At 46.7% G+C, this 24,624-nt stretch overlaps 1 protein-coding gene across 5 annotated transcripts in view; it reads right to left on the reverse strand.

The window, feature by feature from the left end:
• EPB41L1 (erythrocyte membrane protein band 4.1 like 1) overlaps positions 1–24,624 on the reverse strand; it is a 302,903-nt gene that overhangs the window by 46,337 nt on the left and 231,942 nt on the right. For all 5 annotated transcript variants that reach the window (XM_030211261.1, XM_030211259.1, XM_030211260.1 and 2 more), the window contains exons 10-13: positions 21,548–21,700; positions 11,241–11,338; positions 6,321–6,496; positions 3,480–3,625 (exon numbers count right to left, since the gene is read on the reverse strand). In XM_030211261.1, the coding sequence (XP_030067121.1) occupies positions 3,480–3,625; positions 6,321–6,496; positions 11,241–11,338; positions 21,548–21,700 (573 nt within the window). The remainder of the gene's footprint in view (positions 1–3,479; positions 3,626–6,320; positions 6,497–11,240; positions 11,339–21,547; positions 21,701–24,624) is intronic.

Raw genomic sequence — 24,624 nt, forward strand, 5'->3', positions numbered from 1 at the left:
TGAAATCTGCGGGGGCCCAGGCCCCTGTGGCCCCACGCAGATACGCCCCTGGTTGGTCGGATACTATTGCATACCCGAAATATTTCTAGACACATTGAAACATCTCAAAGGCATCAGTGAGGCACAAAAACCAAATTTGTTTCAGAATGCTCCGGAACAGTGATTCCCAAACCTGCTCTGGGGGAACCCCAGCAAATCGGGTTCTCAGATATCTACAATAAATATACATGAGAGAAATATGTATCTGATGGAGGCAGTGCATGCAAATATATTTTATGAAAATTCACTGTGGATATCCTGAATACCCAACTGGCCTGGAGTTCCCCACTGTTCTAGAAAAAAAGAGATTATAAGTGAGAAGCTCCAAGCGTATAGACTCAAAAGCAACATTAAAAAAAATTATCTATACAAGAGTAGGGAATGTGTAGAATGGAATCCCAGCGGTGCTGGTGGAGACAAAAATAGTAATGGAATTCAAAAAGGAATGGTAGAAGCACAGAAGATCCCCAGTGGAAAGGAGGTAAAAGGGAGGCTGAGCAGCATCTAGGACAGGCTTGTCCAAGTTCAGCCCCCGAGGGTCACAAACAAGCTAGATTTTCAAAATATCCCTAACGAATATGCATGACAGAGTTTCGCATGCCCACTACATCCACAGCATGCAAATCTTCCTCATGCATATTCATTAGAGGAATCCTAAAAATCCGGCCTGTTTGAAGCTCTTGAGGACTCGGGTAAGCCTGATCTGGGGTCCTTCCGGGAATGGGGTGAGGTGGACTGCCTGGGCCTAATGGTTTTTGACTGTCGTCTTACTCTCCCTTCATGCCCTCTAGATCACAGGAAAGAGAGAAGTTTAAAATCCTAGTAACCATCACATTTGGTGGGATTAAATTTCATACGGTTGCAAGACAACCCAGTCTGCAATTTCATCTAATTCTGAGGAGACAGCAGTCATATTTTGTGAGGAGTAACTGTCAAGGGGAGTGAGGATAGTTCTAACGACTGAATCAGCAAAGCAAGAGGGGAGAGGAAGATGTAAAAAAAGAGAATTGGGCCTTCCATGTCCAGCATTCCCCCCTTTTTCCCTTATCTCCTGATGTCCAACATCTCCATTTCCCTATCTCTCCTGTCTTTAATGTCTTTCCTTCATTTCCCTATTCCACCTTCCCCTGGGTCCAGCATCTCCCTCCCACTGTTCTATGACTTTGCCTCCAGCATCTCTACTCTATCTCTCCTGTAAACATCATTTCTCCTCTGTCTCCCTATGCTGACCTGAAACCAGCTTCTCCTCTCCATCTTCCTATGCCCCCCTGTCTCCCTATATCCCCTTAAGTTCAGCATTCTCCCCCTCCCTTCCTATATCCAGTCTAGCATCTCTACTCCATCTCCTTATGTTGCCTTGTGTGCAACAACTCTCCTCTTTTTCCCATGTTCAGCACGTCCCTTCCATCTTCCTATGTCCCTGTCTCCAGTATCTTCACTCTGTCTATATCATCATGTGTCTAGCATCTTCCTTTTGTTTCCTTATAACCTCCTCTCCTTGTTTCCCCTCTGACTCCCTATGCCCCTTGTGTCCATCCTCTTCTTTCTGTCTCTCTATTCCCCTTTCCCCTGTGTCTGTGTAATGCATCACCCCTCCTTTCCCCTACTCCCCCCCCCCCCCCCAATGTTTAGTATCTCCTGTATTTCTTCCTTCCCCTGCTATTTGGTCCTGAATATCACCTCCAACATCCCCCCACTTGAGTGCAGCATGTTTCTTTCTATCATCCAGACATCATGTAGAACTTTTCTTCAAAGCCTTTTCCCCTGATGCAACACCTTAGTATCCACCACCCCTCCCCTCCCCCTGGCCACTGCAGACACAATTACTGCATCTCCTGTCCTGAAAAGGTGGTGGTGACAATAAGACAAAGCCTAAACATGGGGCTTCTGAAACCTTTGTGCTCCTGGAAAGCCCTGCTGGTCATGCGTCTTCTGATGCAAAAAGCATACACCAGAGGGAGCAATGACCATCAGGGCCTTCCAGGTTCATGTGGGTCTCAGAGGCTCAGCACTTATGGCTCTCATGTTGCCGCTGCTGCAGGACAGGAAAGATACCCCTGCCGCTTATGATAACAACCCAGCTGCCAGTTGGGCGTGAATTGAGTTTGGGGTCACTTGCTGCCACTCCCCAAAATTTAATACCCAATGCAACTACAACACTTCACCCAATGATAGAGCTGCCCCTGGTATGCATAGTTAATTTAACACACTTTAACCTATGAATTAACATGTTTTAAAGAGAATTAATGCATGTTAAAAAGTTATAAAATGTGGTACTTTTTTTTTTTTTTTTTAATTAAAACGAATGTGTGAAACGAACCAAAAAACATCTGAACTAGAGGAAAAAAGGCCAAACTGAAAGCAAACCGAAAATGCTTGCTCTGTGTCCATCCTGGCACCCAATCATAATAACCCTGACAAAATGGCCCCTCCCACAAAACAACCCTTGACAAAATAGCCGCTACACAAAACAGCTCCCTTAACAAAACAGCCCCCTAAGAAAAAATAACACATCACAAAAACTATAATAAACTACAACTGAAATCTTCACTGATAAAGACTTCTACCAGCATTCAATTGCATAAGACATGTATAAATAAACAAAATTCTATAGCTACCAACTGGTATTTATGATCTGTTCTGCTATTTAAAGAAACTATTCTTCCATCAACATGCTAATTAAAAAAACACAACAATATTGTCATCATTTTCATAGTCTTACCAACCTTCTCCTGTTTGGCAAGGTAAGATTAATAGGAAAAAAATGCAGTGCCATATTCTGGGCAGCCTGATCGGGCCCTTTTCTTGGAAGGGGGGGGGCTAATTTGTCAAGGGTTATATTGTGGGCAGGCCGTTTTGACAGTGGTTGCTATGTCAGGGACTATTAAGCAGGGGCGTATCTACGTGGGGCCTCAGGGAATGAGCTTCATTCTGTTTCTGAGTCTGACGTCCTGCACGTACAACGTGCAGCGACGTCAGACTCAGAAGAAACTTTCGGCGCCAGCTTTAGAAATGAAAGGACCTCGGCTTGGCTGGCGGGGGTTGGGGGTCCCCCGCCAGCTGACGGAATTCCTTTACAGGCAGCCGGCAGCGGCAGGAGGACGCGGACCTCGGCTGGCGGGGGTTGGGGTCCCCTGCCAGCGAAGGTAAGCGACAGCAACGGCGGGGGGGATCGGCAATGGCAGCGGCGGGGGGGCTATAATGTGCCCCCTCACTCTGGCCCTGGCCCCCCCTACCGCCGCAGTTCAGATACGCCCCTGCTATTAAGTCAGGAGCTTTTTTTGTTTGGAGCTTTTTTGTCGGGGCTATTTTGACCAGGTACCATTCATCCTTAACATTGTTCCTAGACAACAAAAAAAATGTTATAATCTAGTTAGATTATAACGTTATAAGTTTCTCTACTTGTGACGCATTGTCACCCCCAGCCTTTGAATCTGTACCTTCAGTTCCTTGATTTTTGTGGGTGTCGTCACCTCCTCCTCCTCCTCCTCTGTTTCTGATCTTAGTCTTCTTCTGCTCATGCCGGAATCGTCCTCATGTTTCTCCATGTCATGGTTCTCAGTGACTGACGTCGGACGAGAGAATTCTGAAGATGGGATACAACAAAAAGTGCAGGTGAATGTTTTAAGAGTAGCTAAGCATTTTAATTCATTAATGCATGTCTTAAGTTCATTCAGCAAAAATTTTAAATAAATATAATGAAAGAACAGTTGTTATGAAAATGTATATGGATCAGTGATGATATAGGGAATCTTCTAAGCGACATTTGAACGGACTGATTGCTTAATTCCCAAGCTCAGGTCCATATGCATATAAGAAGATTATAGCTTTATTACTTCTTATTTTCAGGCAGGTAGAGTTTTCTATATCAACTGGAACTGACGGCACAACATTGCCATTATGTAGCAAAACAGCTTTAAGACTCATCTTCGATGCATCAATGAACAGTCTCCACTCATCTGGATCATGAATGATGTTGAGGGCTGCCATTAGACCATTGATGTTGTTGCAGGCTACAAGATCTCTTCCATGAAGAAGAATGGGGCGAGATCCTTTTGAAGATCGTGGAACATAGAAACCCGAACATCACCCGCCAGGAGATTCCACTACGGCAGGCTGGCACCCGACGGTTCTTCCTTACTCTTAGCTAGTTCCAAATCCCTGATAAGAAGAAGATGGGAGGAAATCTGGATCACATGACATTGATGGTTCAGGACCAGAAGTTTCAACCTCTCCCTTTTCAGACTCAAGTGAGAATGATTCTGGTGTATCGGGACCCAGCAGTCCCTCTTCGTGGGGTACTGGGTGTACAGCTGATGGAATGAATACTGCACGGTCCACTTTTTCTTCTTTTCACAAATATTTTCCAGCTGGAGGCCCCACGCCTTGCCACCCAGAAATGCTAAAAGATCAGCACGCACATTTCTGAATCTTCACTTCCCCAGCTGTAAAGGACTAAAATACAGATTAACAAATGCATCCAGCTTTTCCTACATGAGCACGCAGCTGTGGAACGCATTGCCACTTGACCTGAAAACAATTTACGACCTAATCAACTTTCGTAAATCACTGAAGACGTATCTCTTCAACAAGGCATACCACAATGATCCATATTATGAACTGTAACGCATCACCATCTACTTGATATTCTGAATGTTTTTTTCTCTATACCTGATTGCTTTACCCTATTATGTTACCCATGTTCTTTATGTAATACCAATTGTATCTTATTCTGGAATGGCGAATGTCATGACGGAACATTGTAAGCCACATTGAGCCTGCAAATAGGTGGGAAAATGTGGGATACAAATGCAATAAATAAATAAATAAATGCAATTGCTGATGTGATCCACCAGCTCTCTCCAAATCAACGGCACTGCAAAAGGCATCGATTCCTTTTTCCGTTCAACCGCTGGTGAAGATTTATTGTACAAGTGCTGCAGCACACGTGAGGGCCCCAGCTTCTGTCTTGATCTCCGATTCGGCGGCCAAAGCAAAGGTGGTAGGTTTTCTTAACCACAGCACTTTATATCCGCTTTGGTGATGCAGCTGTCACTTCACCGCAAACATAGCAGAAGTTTATCTGCATTGTTCAGGCAACTCTTTTGCCAAACAGAAATGTGTCCCTTTGCAAAATCAAACACTGACAGCCGATATAAGGCAATTTGTTCACCAGAATGATGTAAGTTGAGCCATGGGTGCAACACAACACAATGCGATTCATGTCACGTATGATGCACTGTCGCATTTAGGGCTCCTTTTACAAAGCCACGGTAGTGATTATCATGTGCCAAATGCAGCAAAACCCATAGTAATCGAATGGGCTTTGTCACATTTAGCATAGGCGCCGACTCCGTGGGTGCTGTGGGTGCTCGAGCACCCCCAATATTCCACCCACCGGAAGTTCGTTCACTCCCTCCCGCCTCCCATCGAGTTCCAGGCCCCCTCCCTCCAAATTTTAAAGGTCATCTATTTTACCTCGTCGGGGTTAGGGCGGCAGCAGCGGTTAAAAGCATGCAGGCTCGGCTCGGTGCTTAGTTGTTTTCCCTTCTCTCTCTCAGCTCTGGTCCCGCCCTCATTTCCTGTTTCCGCAAAGGCGGGACCAGAGCTGAGAGAGAGAGAAGGGAAAACAACTAAGCACCAAGCCGAGCCTGCATGCCTTTTACCGCTGCTGCCGCCCTAACCCCGACGAGGTAAAATAGATGACTTTTAAAATTCGGAGGGAGGGGGCCTGGAACTCGAAGGGAGAGGGGAGGGAAAGGAGAGAGAGGGGAGGGAGGGGGGCCTGGAACTCGAAGGGAGGGAGGGAGGGGGGCCTGGAACTCGAAGAGAGGGGGGACTGAAACTGGGAGGGAGGGGGAGGTGGGACAGAGGAGAGGGAGGGGGACAAGGGGGAGGGGAAGGGGGGAATGCACCACCTGTAAAAAAAAAAGAGCAATGTCCCATGCAGAAGTAAGTGTGCAGAATGCTCGCACTAAAGTGCATGTGTGCACACCTGCAAAAGTGCCTAAGCACTATTCATGCCTAAGTAGCATAGAATAGTGTAAATTACTTGCATTCCTGCTGTTGACATGACCACAGTTACACCAGGTCTATGGTTGGTATAACTGTGGGATAAGGTAGCAGTTGCATTTTCATTAGCCTACTCCTTTTCCCATATCCTGCCCCAAGAAAGGCTGTTCTTTGGCTTAACTTCGTTCTCTTATCACCACACCCATACTCCTAGCTCATCACAAAAGTGAACCAAACTCCTTTCTCCCACACAAAAGTGTTCTGTATACCTCCGTCGAGGCTGCGAGACATGGTGTACCGTTTGCTGGAAGAACGTTCAAAGAAAGGAGCAGGACGATCGATCAGTGCACTGGCCTGCCGGGTCTGTGCCTGTGTTCTCCCACTGTATCGAAATTTGGAGCCCATCACCAGGAAGCCTTTGGGTGGTGGTTCAGGAGACACCAACCTGAAGGGATTGGGAGAAAATACAAAAAAGAAAGAAGAAGACACATTCACTTTTTCTTGATCTGGAAGTGGTGGGATCTGGCTTTCATTTGTAATTACCTGGGGGAGTTTCCTATTTTTGATATTCCCTCCCAGCTTACTTTACTCCAGTCAGTCTTTGGCTGGCACCAAGATTCCTTCTGGAACCTATAATAATGGGCCCCAAGTCCAACCAGTAGGTGTCGCTATTGTGCAAAGATCACAACTCCATCCCCCACCAGAAGCTGTGAACATCCTGGATGAACTGAATAGTGAAAGATCTGAACTGGGAATTAAACCCAGGTCTACATAGCTGACTGAGACATCAGTACAGTTTATTACAATATATTTTTAATTTGCTATACCACCTGGCTTAAAAAAAAAAACTTTCTACACTTTATTTTAATTGTGATACTTTTGACTTACTTTATGTGTTTATATACATCACAAATGATTAGAATGACATGGAGGGGCATTATTGAACGAGGCGCCAAATTTTCCTAGGGCCGTCCTCGCAGGACAGCTCCGTCAAAGGGCGGGGAAACCTGTATTATCGAAACAAGATGGGCGGTCATCTTTCGTTTCGATAATACAGTCGGGGACGCCCAAATCTCAACATTTAGGCCCGGTTTTCGGCGATAATGGAAACAGAGGACGCCCATCTCAGAAACGACCAAATCCAAGCCATTTGGTCATGGAAGGAGCCAGCATTCGTAGTGCACTGGTCCCCCTGACATGCCAGGACACCAACCAGGCACCCTAGGGGGCACTGCAGTGGATTTCACAAATTGCTCCCAGGTGCATAGCTCCCTTACCTCGTGTGCTGAGCCCCCCAACCCCCCCCCCCCCCCAAAATAAAGCCACAACTGTACACCACTACCATAGCCCTAAGGGGTGAAGGAGGGCACCTACATGTGGGTACAGTGGGTTTCTGGTGGGTTTTGAAGGGCTCACATTTACCACCACAAGTGTAATACGTAGGGGGGGGATGGGCCTGGGTCCGCCTGCCTGAATTGCACTGCACCCACTAAAACTGCTCCAGAGACCTGCATACTGCTGTCATGGAGCTGGGTATGACATTTGAGGCTGGCATAGAGGCTGGCCAAAAAAAAATTTTTTTTATGGTGGGAGGGGTTTGGTGACCACTGGGGGAGTAAAGGGAGGTCATCCCCGATTCCCTCCGGTGGTCATCTGGTCAGTTCGGGCACCTTTTTGAGGCTTGGTCGCAAGAAAAAATGGACCAAGTAAAGTCGTCCAAATGCTCTTGAGGGATGCCCTTCTTTTTTCCATTATCGGCCAAGGACACCCATCTCTTAAGCACGCCCCAGTCCCGCCTTTGCTACGCTGCTGACAGGCCCCCGTGACGGAAAGCAGTTGAGGGTGCCCAAAATCGGCTTTCGATTATGCCGATTTGGGCGACCCTGAGAGAAGGACGCCCATCTCCCGATTTGTGTCGGAAGATGGGTGCCCTTCTCTTTCGAAAATAAGCCTGTTAATAGATAAATGCATATAGAGTCAAATGAACCATTCTGGAATAAATTGTGCAGGATTGGTTAATAGTTGCATGGTGTTATAGTAACTGGTTAACGTATAATCTAGACCATGGGAGTAGCTACTACTGAGGGACAATGGCAACATGCTCAGAGCCGCTCAATGGTAGAGGCCACCTGCAGTTAGAATATAAGAACAAGCCATACTGGGTCAGGCCAAGGGTTGATCTAGCCCAGTATCTTGCTTCCAACAGTGGCCAATCCAGGTCACAAGTACCTGGCAAAATCCCAAAGAGTAACAAGATTCCATGCTACTGATCCCAGGGATAAGTAAAGCTTTCCCCATGTCTATCTCAATGGCAGATCATAGACTTTTCGTCCTGGAACACCAAATCTTTTTAAAGCCCAGATATGTTAACTGCTGTTACCACATCCTCTGGCAATGAGTTCCAAAGCTTAACTATTTGTTGAGTTACAAAGTATTTTCTTCTACTTGTTTTAAAAGTATTACCATGTAATTTCATGGAATGTCTCCTAGTCTTTTTGAAAGACTAAGCAATCAATTTACATTTACTCATTCTAATCCACTCAGGATTTGGTAGGCCTCAATCATACCCCCTCAGCAGTCTCTTCTCTAAGAGTTGAACTCCCCTGTAGTTCCAGCATCCCTTTCTTCATAGCCATTCCAGTGATGGGTTCCACCTCGCTGATTCAACTTCCTGTGGGCAGGATATGGCAGAGGAAAGGCCTTGGTGAGGCCAGCCAGAGGCAACCTGATTTCAACACTGCCTCTGCTGGTGACCCACAGTGCATTGGGAGAACCAGCAAGGGTAGGGTGATGGGAAAATGCTAAAAAAAATTTGGGGGGAGGAGAGAAGCTGGACCTGGGGTGAGAAGCAAAGCATAGAGAGAGAGAGAAGAAACCTAGAGCAAAGGGGAGGGAGAGAAATGCTATACCCAGGATGGGGGGTGGGGGGAATCAGAGGGGAAAGAGAGAGACCTGAAGAAAAGGGGAATGGGAAGAGAGAGAGAGAGAGAGAGAGAGAGAGAGAAACCCAGAGAATAAAAGGAGAGGGGGAAAAGAGGGGTTACAGATATGCTAGATAGGAGGAGGGGTGGGGGGAAGAAAGACAAAAATAGAGAGAGACTGGAGCAGGAAGGAAAGAGGGAGAATTGATGCTGGACCAATGGAAGGAGGAAGAGAAAGATGTTGGACAATGGGGGGGGGGGGGGTGCAAGAGGACGAGAGAGGGAAGAAGAAGATGAATGTGGGGAGGGACAGAAACACAGAAGAGATGCTGGGCATGGAGGGATCTTAGGGACAGGGAAATAGAGGGTCAATGCTGGATACAAGGGGAGGGATAGGGACACAAAGGGAGGATGCTGGACAGAGTAAGATAAGGGATACAGAGGACAGAATATGGAGGGAGGATAGGTATGTCAAGATGACAGATGCTGAACATGGGGGGGGGGGGGGAGGATTGGGAAAAAGGACAAAGGGGAGAGCTTGGATAGGATCATAGAGGAAAGATGGATTTGGGGCATAGAGAAAGAAGAAATGGTATTATAGGGGCCAATCTTAATTTTTCTGTCTGGGGTCCATTCCATCCTAGCTAAGCCACTGCTCTAGACCAGTGGTTCTCAACCAAGTCCTCAGGGAATACTCGACCAGTCAGGTTTTCGGGATTCCTACAATGAATATGCATGAAATAGATTTGCATGCACTCCCTCTACTGTATGCAAATCTCTCTCATGCATATTCATTACAGATATCCTGAAAACCTGACTGGCTGAATGTGCCTTAAGAACCACTGATCTAGATCTGTGCTTCTCAACCCTCTCCTGGAGTCATATCTTGCCAGGCAGGTTTTCGGGATCACCACAATGAAAATGTATGATAATGAGTCTCTGCTATACGCAAATTTAACTCATGCATAGTTATTCTGGTAATCCTGAAAACCCAACTGGTTAGGTGTGCCTCCAGGAGAGGGATAAAAAGCACTGATCTAGACTAACATTAAAAGATAATCAAGGTAGTTACAAGAAAGGCTCAGAGGAGATGGAAGGTCTCAAGAGGGTGTTTGGGCATAGCGGGGGGGAAAAAGGTTGTAAACTATTATCAGGTAATGCAAAGCGAGTCATGGCTTGCTGACAGCTGGATTTGGCTAGTTAATTTACATTTGTAGTTTGGTTTCCAAGGGTTTACCTTCAAACTCTCCATATTTTACTTATTTTTAAATTAGTTTTATATTCTACTAGTAAAAAAGGCCCGTTTCTGTAGGCAAGGAAACGGGCCTTAGGCAGGCAATTCCCCCCCCCCCCCCCCCCGTGCTACGGCCCCCTCGAACCCCCCCCCCTTCCGCGAACCTGTCGTTCCCCCCCCCCCGTGCCAGCGAAAACTGCCACCACCACCGCTGCCTTTATTGTGCTACCTTCCCTTCCCGTAGGTTCTGCGATCATCTTCTTAGAAAGTTTAACTCGGTGCGTCTGACGTCAGACACACAGAGTTAAACTTTCTAAGAAGATGATTGAACAACCTACGGGAAGGGAAGGGAAGGTAGCACAACAACGGCGGCGGCAGTTTTCGGCGTTCCGGGGCGATCGACAGGTTCGCGGGAGGGGGTGGGTTTCGAGGGGGCCATAGTGCGGGGGGGGGGGGGTGACAGCTGATTCCGAGGCAGTAGGAGGAGTAGGGGCGTACTCCTCCCCTTGCCTTGCAATCAGCTGTGTTGACGTCAGTGACGTCCTGCGTGTCTGCCTCACAGACCACTTGCAGCCAGGGACCCACGGTCCCAAGCATGGAACGTTGGAGGTGAGAATTATTATATAGGATCTTCCTGAATAATCATTCAAAATGGTTGACAAAACCACAATCAATAAGCATAGCAGGAAATCAAATAGTAAACCCATAGTCCGAAGCTTTCAAAGATCAGCATAAACCAACCCCTGTTCCTTCAGAATCAGCTAGTAGCTGAAAAAAAGAAATGTTTTCAAACTCCTACAAAAGGAAACGTCATTTCTCAAAACTTAATGGCAACACAATTCTGTTTTGCTGGTGTTACAACACTACAAGATTTTGAATGACATGACACAAGCTGGCCATAAATCGGGACTGCATTCAAATTCCCTTCTTGCGATTGCAATGGCTATAAGATAAAAAGCCTTTTGTTTAAATGCACTGGTTTACCAGCACCAATCACCTTAAAATGCAAAACTAGAGTCTTAAATAAGCCCCACCTGAAGAATGTGTGATGCTCTATGCAAACCTTCCAGAGTCTCTTGGCAGATCGATGGTTAGGGAGTTTGAAGCCAATCGTGCTCTCAAACTGTTCATACTAAAAAGAGGGAAAGAAAAGGAACAGAGAAAGTGTGAACTCTATTCTCATCTGAACAACACAAACATGTGAAGGGCAATTCTGTAACGTGCACCTAAATTTAGGCCCCGTTGGAGTGCAGCAACTTATAGAACAGGTGCACTTATATGCACAAATATAGTAACATAGTAAGTGACGGCAGAAAAAGACCCCCCGCCAGCCGAGGTCCTCCTCGCAAAAGGCTTCCTATTCCTTCTGTTTCTGACGTCCTGCACGTACCCCCCACCAGCAAAGGTAGGCGGGTTGGTGGCGGGAGGGGAGGGGGGGGGTCGGCGGCGCCGAGGGGGGGGGGGGCTAAAATGTGCCCCCTCATCTCGGGCTCTGGACTCTCCTCCCGCCGAAGTCTACCTATGCCCCTGGGAAGCACGTAGATTTAGTCGCATGAACTACACCTAAGTGTATTCCAAATACCACGTGTAGATTTACGCATGGTATTTAGAAATACTCTTAGGCGTGATTGCCTAACGTGTGTTAATTTTAAGAGCCCTATATAGACTTGGGTCCTTTCCGTGTAACTTAAAGGAACGCTCCCCCCCATCTGCCCATGACCCTCCCATTTCCACACCCCCTTTCTTCACTCACACCTACACTTTTCAATTAAATCTAATTAGTGCCAATAACTGCTTGTTAAAAAGCCAATCAGTGCTAATGAGCTCATTATTAAATTATATTGTGCGTGCAAATTGGGCACATGCCCAAATCTGTGAGCGCAAGTTTTAGCGACTTTTATAGAATTGAAGGGTTAGTGCATAAGCGTGAGGGGATGTAAACATGGGCAGTATGAGCGGGTCATGGGTGTATCTCCGAGATACATGCATAACTTTTAAAATACTGTAAATTACATGCACTTCAGGGCACATTTAGGTGCCAACAGTTACAACTGCCATTGACTTGGTATAACTGTTGGTGCTTACCAGGAGCGTAGCCAGACCTCAACGTTTGGGGGTCCAGAGCCCAAAGTGGGGGGGGGGGCCACAACCCCATATACCGAGGCTGGTGGGGGTCCCCAACCCCCACCAGCTGAAGCCTTTCTCCAGCGCTGTTCTCTGCACATTGCCTGACCCACTTCCCCTCACATTGCTTGCATGCTCGGTTTTAGTGAAATTGAGCATGCACGAGTCGCCTATGCTTAGGTTCACTAAAACCGAGCATGCACGTGATATGAGAGGAAGCATGGCAGGCAACGCGCAGAGAACAATGCTGAAGAAAAGCTTCAGCTGGCGGGAGTTGGGGACCCCCGCCAGCCAAACCAGGGGCCCCGGATCCAAGTTGTGGAGCCCAGGCTCCCAAAGCCCCCCCCCCCCCCCCGTAGCTACGCCACGGGTGCCAACCTTGAGGTACACCAATGCCAACGTTCGCTAATATTCTAAAATGCACCTTAGCGCCAAGATGCCATGGTAGAATTGGCACTCAAAGTATGATATTGGGTGCCTAAATCTGGACACCAGTTTATAGAATTGCCGCCATATTGATTACATAATATCCCTACCAACACCAAGATCCACATTGATTTGAAAAGACAGGTTACAGCGCTGCGTACATCTAGTAGCACTATAGAAATGATAAGTAGTAGTAGTAGATTAATAAACCTTCTTGTAAAGACTTCTACAGTTTGCTTTGATTTCTTATACTTTTATGTTTAATGTTGCACACTCTGAAATGCCCGGTTACCGCTGAGTTAACGCAGGAGCCCTTACCGCCATCTCAATGGGTGGCGGTTAAGTGGTTCCCCCCCCTCCCCCGCAAAATGGCCACATGGCACGTGCGAACTTACTGCACGGCCATTTCCTTTTTTCAGCCTTTTTACTCACTGTGGTAAAAGGGGCCCTGGCGTGCGGCAAAAACGGCTGTCGCCGCTAGAGCAGCTTAGTAAAAGGGCCCCTAGGTAAATACATGAGTTGGCTATAAAAGGTGAACTCTTACAAGGAAATTTGGCAGATTTATCTGGCTAACTTTGAGGCCCTAGTAATAAACCGCATTACGTATTAATGCATGCTTAATGTAGGAAAAAAAAAGCTTACTGCAAAATACGTTAAGTGCTTTGTGGTAATTTGCCTGTCAGCGTGCACTAGTCAGGCATTACTTATTTATTTATTTTTACTTTTTTGGGAGCAGGCATATTCATGGACATCAAAGCATTAACCAGCTAGCACGCTCTTATTAGCCTAATGCAGGCACCCTTAGCTTAAGTACTCCCATATTAATTATTTTGCAAGTCCCACATGCTAATGGAAAAATTAGCATGGGACCTGCAAAATGAAAATATTTAAAAACCTTATTTTAGGGCACAGTAGAAATGAGCTTAGCTGTGGAAAAGTCCCATGTTAAAATGCTCTATTTGCTCATGCGCAGTGGCGTAGGAAGGGGGGGTGGGGCGGTCCGCCCCGGGTGCACGCCGTTGTGGGGGGTGTCAGCTCCGCTGGTTCCCTGCTTCCTCTGCCCCGGAACAGGTTACTTCCTGTTCCGGGGCAGAGAGAGCAGGGAACCAGCAGAGCCGACGCAGCTCCCAGCAACGTGCAGTCAGGGCGGATCGGCCCTCCCGCCTGTCCCTCGCCGGTTTCCGATGTAAGTACGCACTCCGGGGGGGGGGGTGCGCTCCAGAGGGGGGAAGGTGCACCGTACTGCACCCGGGGGGGGGGGGGGGGGGGGGGGGGTGTCAGCTGCCCTCGCTACGGCACTGCTCATGCGTCTTAGTGAAAACTTCCCCTAACCCTTTCTGAACTGCTAACTCTGTTGATTGAATGACAAAGTGCACAAATTTGCCAAGTTAGAAAAGAGGGAGGTAACAGGCCTTGCCAGGGCGGGTTTCCATGTAGCCAGTTAGAAGGCATTTCCAGCAATAAATGGGATAAATTTAACTGCTTAACCCTAGTTCTTCAATTGGCAGATTTACATCTGCTACTACTACTACTACTACTATTTAGCATTTCTATAGCGCTACAAGGCATACGCAGCGCTGCACAAACATAGAAGAAAGACAGTCCCTGCTCAAAGAGCTTACAATCTAATAGACAAAAAATAAATAAAGTAAGCAAATCAAATCAATTAATGTGAACGGGAAGGAAGAGAGGAGGGTAGGTGGAGGCAAGTGGTTACAAGTGGTTACTAGTCAAAAGCAATGTTAAAGAGGTGGGCTTTCAGTCTAGATTTAAAGGTGGCCAAGGATGGGGCAAGACGTAGGGGCTCAGGAAGTTTATTCCAGGCGTAGGGTGCAGCGAGACAGAAGGCGCGAAGTCTGGAGTTGGCAGTAGTGGAGAAGGGAACAGATAAGAAGGATTTATCCATGGAGCGGAGTGCACGGGAAGGGGTGTAGGGAAGGACGAGTGTGGAGAGATACTGGGGAGCAGCAGAGTGAATACATTTATAGGTTAGTAGAAGAAGTTTGAACAGGATGCGAAAACGGATAGGGAGCCAGTGAAGGGTCTTGAGGAGAGGGGTAGTATGAGTAAAGCGACCCTGGCGGAAGATGAGACGGGCAGCAGAGTTTTGAACCGACTGGAGAGGGGAGAGGTGACTAAGTGGGAGGCCAGCAAGAAGCAGATTGCAGTAGTCTAAACGAGAGGTGACAAGGGTGTGGATGAGGGTTTTGGTAGAGTGCTCGGAAAGAAAGGGGCAGATTTTACGGATGTTGTAAAGAAAGAAACGACAGGTCTTGGCGGTCTGCTGGATATGAGCAGAGAAGGAGAGAGAAGAGTCAAAGATGACCCCAAGGTTTCGAGCTGAGGAGACAGGGAGAATGAGAGAGCCATCAACAGAAATAGAAAACGGGGGGAGCGGGGAGGTGGGTTTGGGGGGGAAAATGAGAAGCTCGGTTTTGGTCATATTTAATTTCAGGTGGCGTTGAGACATCCAGACAGCAATGTCAGACAAGCACGCTGAAACTTTGGTTTGGATGCAAGGTGAGATATCAGGGGTAGAAAGGTAGATTTGGGAGTCATCAGCATAGAGATGGTAGGAAAAGCCATGGGATGAGATTAATGAACCAAGGGAAGAAGTGTAGATAGAAAAGAGGAGGGGACCAAGAACAGAACCCTGAGGTACGCCGACAGGCAGAGGGATAGAAGTAGAAGAGGATCCACCAGAGTGAACACTAAAGGTGCGGAGGGAGAGGTAGGAAGAGAACCAGGAAAGGACAGAGCCCTGGAATCCAAGTGAGGACAGGGTATCGAGAAGTATGCTGTGATCGACAGTGTCAAAAGCAGCGGAAAGATCAAGAAGAATGAGGATGGAATATTGACCTCTGGATTTAGCCAGTAATAGGTCATTGGAGACTTTAGTAAGCGCAGTTTCGGTTGAGTGGAGAGGGCGAAAACCAGATTGTAATGGGTCAAGAATAGCATGTGAGGAGAGAAAATCAAGGCAGCGGCGGTGAACAGCACGCTCAAGTAATTTGGAGAGAAAAGGAAGGAGGGAGATGGGTCGGTAATTAGAGGGACAAGTAGGGTCAAGTGAAGGCTTCTTAAGGAGAGGTGTGACCACAGCATGTTTAAAGGCAGCAGGGACAGTTGCAGTGGAAAGTGAGAGGTTGAGAATGTGACAGATAAAAGGAATAAGAGTAGGAGAGATGGCATTAAGAAGGTGGGTAGGAATGGGATCAGAGGAACAGGTGGTACATTTTGAGGAAGAAAGGAGAAGTGTAGTTTCCTCAATAGTAACTTCAGGAAAGGAGGAAAGGGAATGAGGGGAAGGAGAGAGAGGGGGACGGACTAGTGGAGGGAGAGGTGGTGAGGTAGAGAAAGCAAGGTTTATCTTTTGAACCTTGTTGTGAAAGAATTCAGCAAGGGTCTGAGGAGATAATGAAGGGGGAGTTGGGGGAGGGGGCACCTTGAGGAGAGAGTTCAATGTGGTGAAGAGAAGTCGAGGATTAGAGCCAAGAGAGTTGGTCAGTTGGATATAATAATCCTGTTTGGCACGTAAAAGAGCAGATTGGAAGGAGGTCAGCATGAACTTAAAGTGTAAGAAATCAGCAAGGGCCCGAGATTTCCGCCAGAGGCGTTCGGCGGAGCGGGTACAGGAACGTAGGTAGCGGATATTAGAAGTCAGCCAAGGTTGGGGTTTTGTACGCCTTACAGGGTGGGTCATCAAAGGTGCAAGAGTGTCTAAGGCAGAGGATAGAGTATTGTTGTAAGAAGAAACAGCCTCGTTGACAGACGTGGATGGTGCCACAGTAGAGAGGAGGTTAGAAACATGGGAGGATAGAGATGATGTACTTAGGAACAAACAACATAGTTTGAAATGTCTATATGCGAATGCCAGGAGCCTAAGAAATAAGATGGGGGAGTTGGAATATATTGCACTAAATGAAAAATTAGATATAATAGGCATCTCTGAGACCTGGTGGAAGGAGGATAACCAGTGGGACACTGTCATACCGGGGTACAAATTATATCGTAGTGATAGGGTGAATCGGATTGGTGGAGGGGTAGCATTGTATATTAACGAGAGCCTTGAATCAAATAGATTGAAAATTCTGCAGGAAACAAAACACTCCTTGGAATCACTGTGGATTGAAATTCCATGTGCAAAGGGGAAAAGGATAGTGATAGGAGTGTACTACCGTCCGCCTGGCCAGGACGAACAGACGGATGCGGAAATGTTAAAGGAAATCAGGGACGCAAACAAACTGGGCAACACAATAATAATGGGGGATTTCAATTACCCGCATATAGACTGGGTTAATGTAACATCTGTACACGCAAGGGACATAAGATTTCTTGATGAAATCAAGGACAGCTTCATGGAACAGCTAGTTCAGGAGCCGACAAGAGAAGGAAAAATACTAGACTTAGTCCTTAGTGGTGCTCATGATCTAGTGCAGGGGGTAACGATACGAGGGCCGCTTGATAACAGTGATCATAATATGATCGGTTTTGATATTGGCATTGAAGGAAGTGAAACTAGGAAATCAAGTACGCTAGCGTTTAACTATAGAAAAGGTGATTACGACAAAATGAGAAAAATGGTGAAAAAAAGACTGAAAGGAGCAGCTCGCAGAGTAAAAAACTTGCATCAGGCGTGGATGCTGTTTAAAAACACCATCCTGGAGGTTCAGGACAAATATATTCCACGTATTAGAAAAAAGGGAAAAAAGACTAAACGTCAGCCGGCGTGGCTAAACAGTAAGATAAAGGAAATCATTAGAGCCAAAAAACAATCCTTCAGAAAGTGGAGAAGAGAACCAACTGAAAGTAACAGGATAGATCATAAGGAATGCCAAGCCAAATGCAAAGCGGAGATAAGGAGGGCAAAAAAGGACTTTGAGAAGAAATTAGCGTTGGAAGCAAAAATACATAGTAAAAATTTTTTGAGATACATTAAAAGCAGGAAACCGGCCAAAGAGTCGGTTGGGCCGCTGGACGAAAATGGTGTTAAAGGGGCGATCAAGGAGGACAAAGCCGTAGCGGAGAAATTAAATGAATTCTTTGCTTCGGTCTTCACCGAGGAGGATTTGGGGGGGACACCGGTGCCGGAAAGAATATTTGAAGCGGGGGAGTCGGAGAAACTAAACAAATTCTCTGTAACCTTGGAGGATGTAATGGGTCAGTTCAGCAAGCTGAAGAGTAGTAAATCACCGGGACCTGATGGTATTCATCCCAGAGTATTAATAGAACTAAAAAATGAACTTGCGGAGCTACTGTTAGAAATATGCAATCTGTCCCTAAAATCGAGTGTAGTACCGGAAGACTGGAGGGTAGCCAATGTTACTCCGATTTTTAAGAAGGGTTCCAGAGGAGATCCGGGAAATTATAGACCGGTGAGTCTGACGTCGGTGCCGGGCAAGATGGTGGAGGCTATTATTAAGAATAAAATTGCAGAGCATATACAAAAACATGGACTGATGAGACAAAGTCAGCACGGATTTAGTGAAGGGAAGTCTTGCCTCACCAATCTAATGCATTTTTTTGAGGGGGTAAGCAAACATGTGGACAATGGGGAGCCGGTTGATATTGTATATCTGGATTTTCAGAAGGCGTTTGACAAAGTGCCGCACGAAAGACTCCTGAAGAAATTGCAGAGTCATGGAATCGGAGGTAGGGTATTATTATGGATTAAGAACTGGTTGAAAGATAGGAAGCAGAGAGTAGGATTGCGTGGCCAGTATTCTCAGTGGAGGAGGGTAGTTAGTGGGGTCCCGCAGGGGTCTGTGCTGGGTCCGTTGCTTTTTAATGTATTTATAAATGACCTAGAGATGGGAATAACTAGTGAGGTAATTAAATTCGCCGATGACACAAAATTATTCAGGGTCGTCAAGTCGCAGGAGGAATGTGAACGATTACAGGAGGACCTTGCGAGACTGGGAGAATGGGCGTGCAAGTGGCAGATGAAGTTCAATGTTGACAAGTGCAAAGTGATGCATGTGGGTAAGAGGAACCCGAATTATAGCTACGTCTTGCAAGGTTCCGCGTTAGGAGTTACGGATCAAGAAAGGGATCTGGGTGTCGTCGTCGATGATACGCTGAAACCTTCTGCTCAGTGTGCTGCTGCGGCTAGGAAAGCGAATAGAATGTTGGGTGTTATTAGGAAGGGTATGGAGTCCAGGTGTGCGGATGTTATAATGCCGTTGTATCGCTCCATGGTGCGACCGCACCTGGAGTATTGTGTCCAGTACTGGTCTCCGTATCTCAAAAAAGATATAGTAGAATTGGAAAAGGTACAGCGAAGGGCGACGAAAATGATAGTGGGGATGGGACGACTTTCCTATGAAGAGAGGCTGAGAAGGCTAGGGCTTTTCAGCTTGGAGAAGAGACGACTGAGGGGAGATATGATAGAAGTGTATAAAATAATGAGTGGAATGGATCGGGTGGATGTGAAGCGACTGTTCACGCTATCCAAAAATACTAGGACTAGAGGGCATGAGTTGAAGCTACAGTGTGGTAAATTTAAAACGAATCGGAGAAAATTTTTCTTCACCCAACGTGTAATTAGACTCTGGAATTCGTTGCCGGAGAACGTGGTACGGGCGGTTAGCTTGACGGAGTTTAAAAAGGGGTTAGATAGATTCCTAAAGGACAAGTCCATAGACCGCTATTAAATGGACTTGGAAAAATTCCGCATTTTTAGGTATAACTTGTCTGGAATGTTTTTACGTTTGGGGAGCGTGCCAGGTGCCCTTGACCTGGATTGGCCACTGTCGGTGACAGGATGCTGGGCTAGATGGACCTTTGGTCTTTCCCAGTATGGCACTACTTATGTACTTATGTACTTATGTACTAAGGGTCAATATCATGAAGATTCCTAGATAAATTAGATAGGATAGGACGGAACTGGGAGGGGGGAGATTTAAGTGTGAAAGTTATAAGATGGTGATCAGAGGAGGGATGATCAGAGGCAAGGAAACTAGAAGGTGAACAGTTGGAGGAGAAGATGAGATCAAGACAGTGACCATTTTGATGAGTGGGGGAGGTGGAGCATAGTTGGAGATTAAAGGACGACGTTAAAGCGAGTAACTTGGAAATAGAAGAGTTGGAAGGATCATTAGCAGGAATATTAAAGTCACCAAGGATGAGAGAGGGGGAGGAAGGATCATGGAAGAAGGCAAGCCAGGCGTCAAAGTCACTGAGAAAGGATGAAAGGGACTTACCAGGGGGACGATAAATGACCGCTATTCGAAGAGGCAGAGGAGAGAAAAGGCGGATAGAGTGGACTTCAAAGGAGGAAAAACAGTGAGATTGAGGTGGAAGAAGGGGTTGAAATCTGGAGGAGGGAGAGAGAAGTAGTCCAACACCGCCCCCACGGCCAGCAGGGCGAGGAGTATGTGAAAATAGATAACCGCCATGGCACAGGGCTGCGACTGAAGCAGAGTCATCAGGGCAGAGCCAGGTTTCTGTTATGGCGAGCAGATGGAGGTGACGCGAGATAAAGAGGTCCTGGATATAGGGCTGAAGAAATTATATCCAATTCAATTTAGCTGAATAATCAGCCCAGTTATTAAACAACTTTTTTTATTTTTTAATATCCAGCTAAAGATGGCCAGGTAAAATTGCCCAATAATCTTACCCATTCACTGAGTTTTTCAAATTACTCCACATTTCAAACACATGTACAAAAAGCTACCTGCTTCAATAAGCGACACAGTTACACTCATAAACAACATGTAAGTCAGTCATATGTAGGGTTACCATATTTGGTCCCCCCCAAAAAGAGGACACATGCCCCGCCCCACCCTGCCCCTTCACACCATGCCCCATCCCCTTTCACACCCTCGCTCCGCCCCTGTCACACACCCTGTCACCCCCCCCCTCCACTCCCCTCCCCATCACCCCCCTTCCCTTACCTTACTCTACTGCCCTGGTGGTCTAGTGACCTCTTTGGGGCAGGAAAGAGCCCTCTTTGCTGCCCGGAGCGCTACCCTGCATCCTGTTGCTGATCTTGGCGCCGATTCAAAATGGCCGCCAAGAGTTGAAGTCTCGCGAGGTCGCGTCAACTCTCGGCGGCCATTTTGAATCAGCGTCGAGATCAGCAACAGGATGCAGGGCAGCACTCCGGGCAGGAAAGAGGGGGCTCTTTCCTGCCCCAAAGGCGGAAGAGGTCACTAGACCACCAGGGCAGTAGAGTAGTAAGTAAGGGGAGGGGAGGGCCGGGAGGCTAGCATAGGACGGCCCGCCCGCCCGTTTGTCCAGAAATCCGGACAAACGGGCAGATTGGCAAAACCCGCCCGGTTGCCTGGACGTGTCCTCAAAAAGAGGAGCCTGCTTCAGGAGTTCCTAAACAATACAAAACAATTACATAAGAAGACTGTCATAAACAAAGGTATTTTAATAAATTAAAAACGACAAAATACATAACACTATATCCAAGTATTACATATTTTTTAATTTTTTAGTCATATGCTCTACCAGTGTCTCATAGGTTTCTATACCAGCCTTGTATTTATATATATATATCCCTATATGTATTTTTATGAGTTTTATTTAACTGTGCCACTTCTGTTGTTTTTTTTTTTAATATACCTTTGTTTATGACAGTCTTATGATGTAATTGTTTTGTGTTGTTTAGGGACTCCTGAAGCAGGCTTTTTGCAGCCGAAACCCGATTCGTGCCGAGTCCACTTGATGTGTACTTTTTAGTCCACTGGACGTGCCGCATCGTCCTTCGAGTCACCCACGCATTTGTTCATGTCATTTTCCGACCTCCCACTTTAGTAAAAAAAGATTTTTCCATCGCACTTACTTCTCCAGGTCGAATCTTAATGTAGAAGTTGCTCCTCTTATAGGAAATCTTGAGTATCTTTGGCCAGGCGAAGCGGTTAATCCTTAACCTGTCCCTATAGATCAGAAGTCCATTGGCGCAGACGCCTAGCATGATGTCAATCCCCTCGGAGTCCTGAAAAAAACAACAGAAACACCCCATATTGAGCCGAAATCAGGAGAAAAGACATAATATTCATATTTATTTATTTTGTAACATTTGTATCCCGCATTTTCCCACTTATTAGCAGGCTCAATGTGGCTTACAAAATACCGTAATGGTGAACGCCAAATACGGTAGGTATTAAACAAATACAATTAGAAAAAGGGTCAGGAAAGGTAGGGGTAAATGGGTACAATAAGGGACAAGGAAATAAGAAGTAAAATGTCCATTGCAATGTATGTAAAGATGCATTGTAGAGTTGAGGCATTTAAGTAGAATCAATAGGGTGGGCCTTGCAAAACAGATAGGTCTTTAAAGTTCGCTTGAAGTTTTGTTAATTTTTAGAAGTCTTTATTGAATATTGTTATTCCAACAAACACATTACACATCGCAGCATAATACAAGTAGGTTACCGAACAGAAACTGTGTACCAAACAATTCAACCAACCACATAACAATAGCTTATCTAGAGCTTAATGTACTTCACACATTTTTGGTTTTACATAATAACTTTCCCTGTCTATTATTCTTAAACCCCCCCCCCCTAACCCAATCCTTCCCCTCCCACCCCCCCTCCATTATTTCCTCCCGGTCTGCAGTCCTATACAATCGTTGTCTCATTATTCCAAACACCTATTCAAAAAGGGGTCCCAAATTCTCTGCCATCTAGGCAACATTTTTCTCTTCAGAGCTGTAAGTCTTTCCATTTCACAAATGTATCTGATCTTAGTTATCCATCTCGCCAGTGGAGGGACCAGCGAGGATTTCCAACTTTGCGCTAAGTTCACCCGGGCAGCATTCAGAGAGGCGCGCACAAGAAGCCACTGGTCTGACGTAAGGCCCTCTGGTCGTCCCCCCAAGAGGAAGATCGAGGGATGCCACTGCACAGCTCTGCCAGTCCATTTCTGAAGACGTGCTCGCACCCCCCTCCAGTAGGCTTGCGCTTTTGGGCAAGTCCACCAAATATGCCCCGCTGTTCCCACCTCCCCACAATTACGCCAGCAGTTTTGGGATATCTGGGCGCTCATATGATGTAGCCTAGCCGGGGTCAAGTACCATCTATAGAACACCTTAACGGCGCTTTCTTGCAAAGCCACCGCCGTTGAAGATTTCCAGATCTGTTTCTCAAGTGCCCGCCAGCTAGCCTCTGGCAAGGTAAGTTTTAGCTCTTGTTCCCACCTCTGTCTGTGTAATATAGATGTTTTTGCACCTCTCATTTGATAATCATAAAGAAAAGATATCAATCCCCGTGTACGCCTAGTATCTACACATATCTCCTCCATCGGGTGAGTATCGCGTCTTAAACACCCCCCATATACAGGCCCCTTGAGAAAATGGCGGAGCTGCGAGTAAGCATATCTGTCAGCAAGACTGAGTCCGTAATCCTCCGCCAATCTCCCAAAGGGCAAAACAGTCTCTCCCACGTGCAGCTGCCCCAACAGATCCAAACCCGAGGCTGCCCATCTACAAAAGACACTATTCCCTATACCTGGCTCAAATAAGTGGTTGTCCACAATCGGGGCGAGGCCAGATATAACCGGCTGTCTCTCCGGGAACATACAGTCCCAGTAGTAGAAAGTAGTCTGGACTGTCGGCGGAAATCTTTCCACCCTTCCTCTACATCTACCAGGTAACCACATGAGTTGCCCAAGTGCCCGCGATCCAACCAGGGCTTGCTCAATATCTACCCATCTTTTATGCTCTTCCTTCCGAAACCAGTCGATTGCCGCTCTGGCTTGTGCTGCCCAGTAGTACCAGGTGAGATTGGGGACACCCAGACCTCCCTCTCTTCTACTCTTATATAACACTGCTCGGGGCAAACGTGGTCTCTTGTGACACCATATGAACCTGATCAAAGAATCCTGAATCCCGGACAGGAAGGACCTGGACAGCTTCAGAGGCAGTACCTGGAATAGATACAGCAATCGTGGCAAAATATTCATTTTAATCGTGGCAATGCGCCCAAACCAGGATAATCCCATAGATGCCCATCTATCCAGGTCCCTCTGTATTTCCCTTCTAAGGGCTAGGTAGTTATCGTCAAACAAAGCATCTAAGTTGCGCGAAATCTTGACCCCCAAGTAACCCAAGGCTCTTTCTTCCCATTTGAAGGTAAAGGATGCCTTCAATGATTCCATTATATTTGAGGGTACTCCCAGCGCCATGCCTATAGATTTGCCCGCATTAAGTTTATACCCGGAGATAGCAGCATATTCCCCTATCACCTTCATTAGATTTGGCAATGAAATTAAGGGGTTGGTCAGGGACAACAGGACGTCATCCGCAAATAAAGCTACTTTATATTCTTGTCCACCCACCTTTACCCCTGTTATGTCTGGGTGCTCCCTAATCGCCTCTGCCAAGGGTTCCATTGCCAGCGCAAAAAGTAAGGGAGACAGCGGGCACCCTTGTCGCGTACCTCGTCCCAGCATAAACGTCTCCGAGTGCCCACCATTTATCCTCACACACGCACGCGGTGCCGAATACAAAGACCCAATCCAGGCTCTGTACTGAGATCCTATCCCCACCCTGGCCAGGACTTTATCAAGGAACCCCCAGTGGACCCTATCAAAAGCCTTTTCGGCATCCAGCCCCAACAACACCACCTGACTGGCCCTTGTCTGGGCGGCATACAAAAGGTCCACCGTTCTCCGGATGTTATCCATAGCTTGCCTATTGGCTATGAACCCTACCTGGTCAGGGTGGATCAGGCTAGGCAACAACCTCGCCAACCTGTTGGCCAGAACCTTGGCCAAAATTTTTACATCGGCATTAAGTATTGATATTGGCCGATATGAAGCACACTCCGTTCTATCCTTACCAGGCTTGGGAATTACTGCCACCCAGGCCTCCATCATCGTCGCTGGAAGAGAGGCCCCTTCTCTCACAGAGTTGGC

This window comes from Microcaecilia unicolor, chromosome 8 (assembly GCF_901765095.1).
Source record: "Microcaecilia unicolor chromosome 8, aMicUni1.1, whole genome shotgun sequence".
NCBI lineage: Eukaryota > Metazoa > Chordata > Amphibia > Gymnophiona > Siphonopidae > Microcaecilia > Microcaecilia unicolor.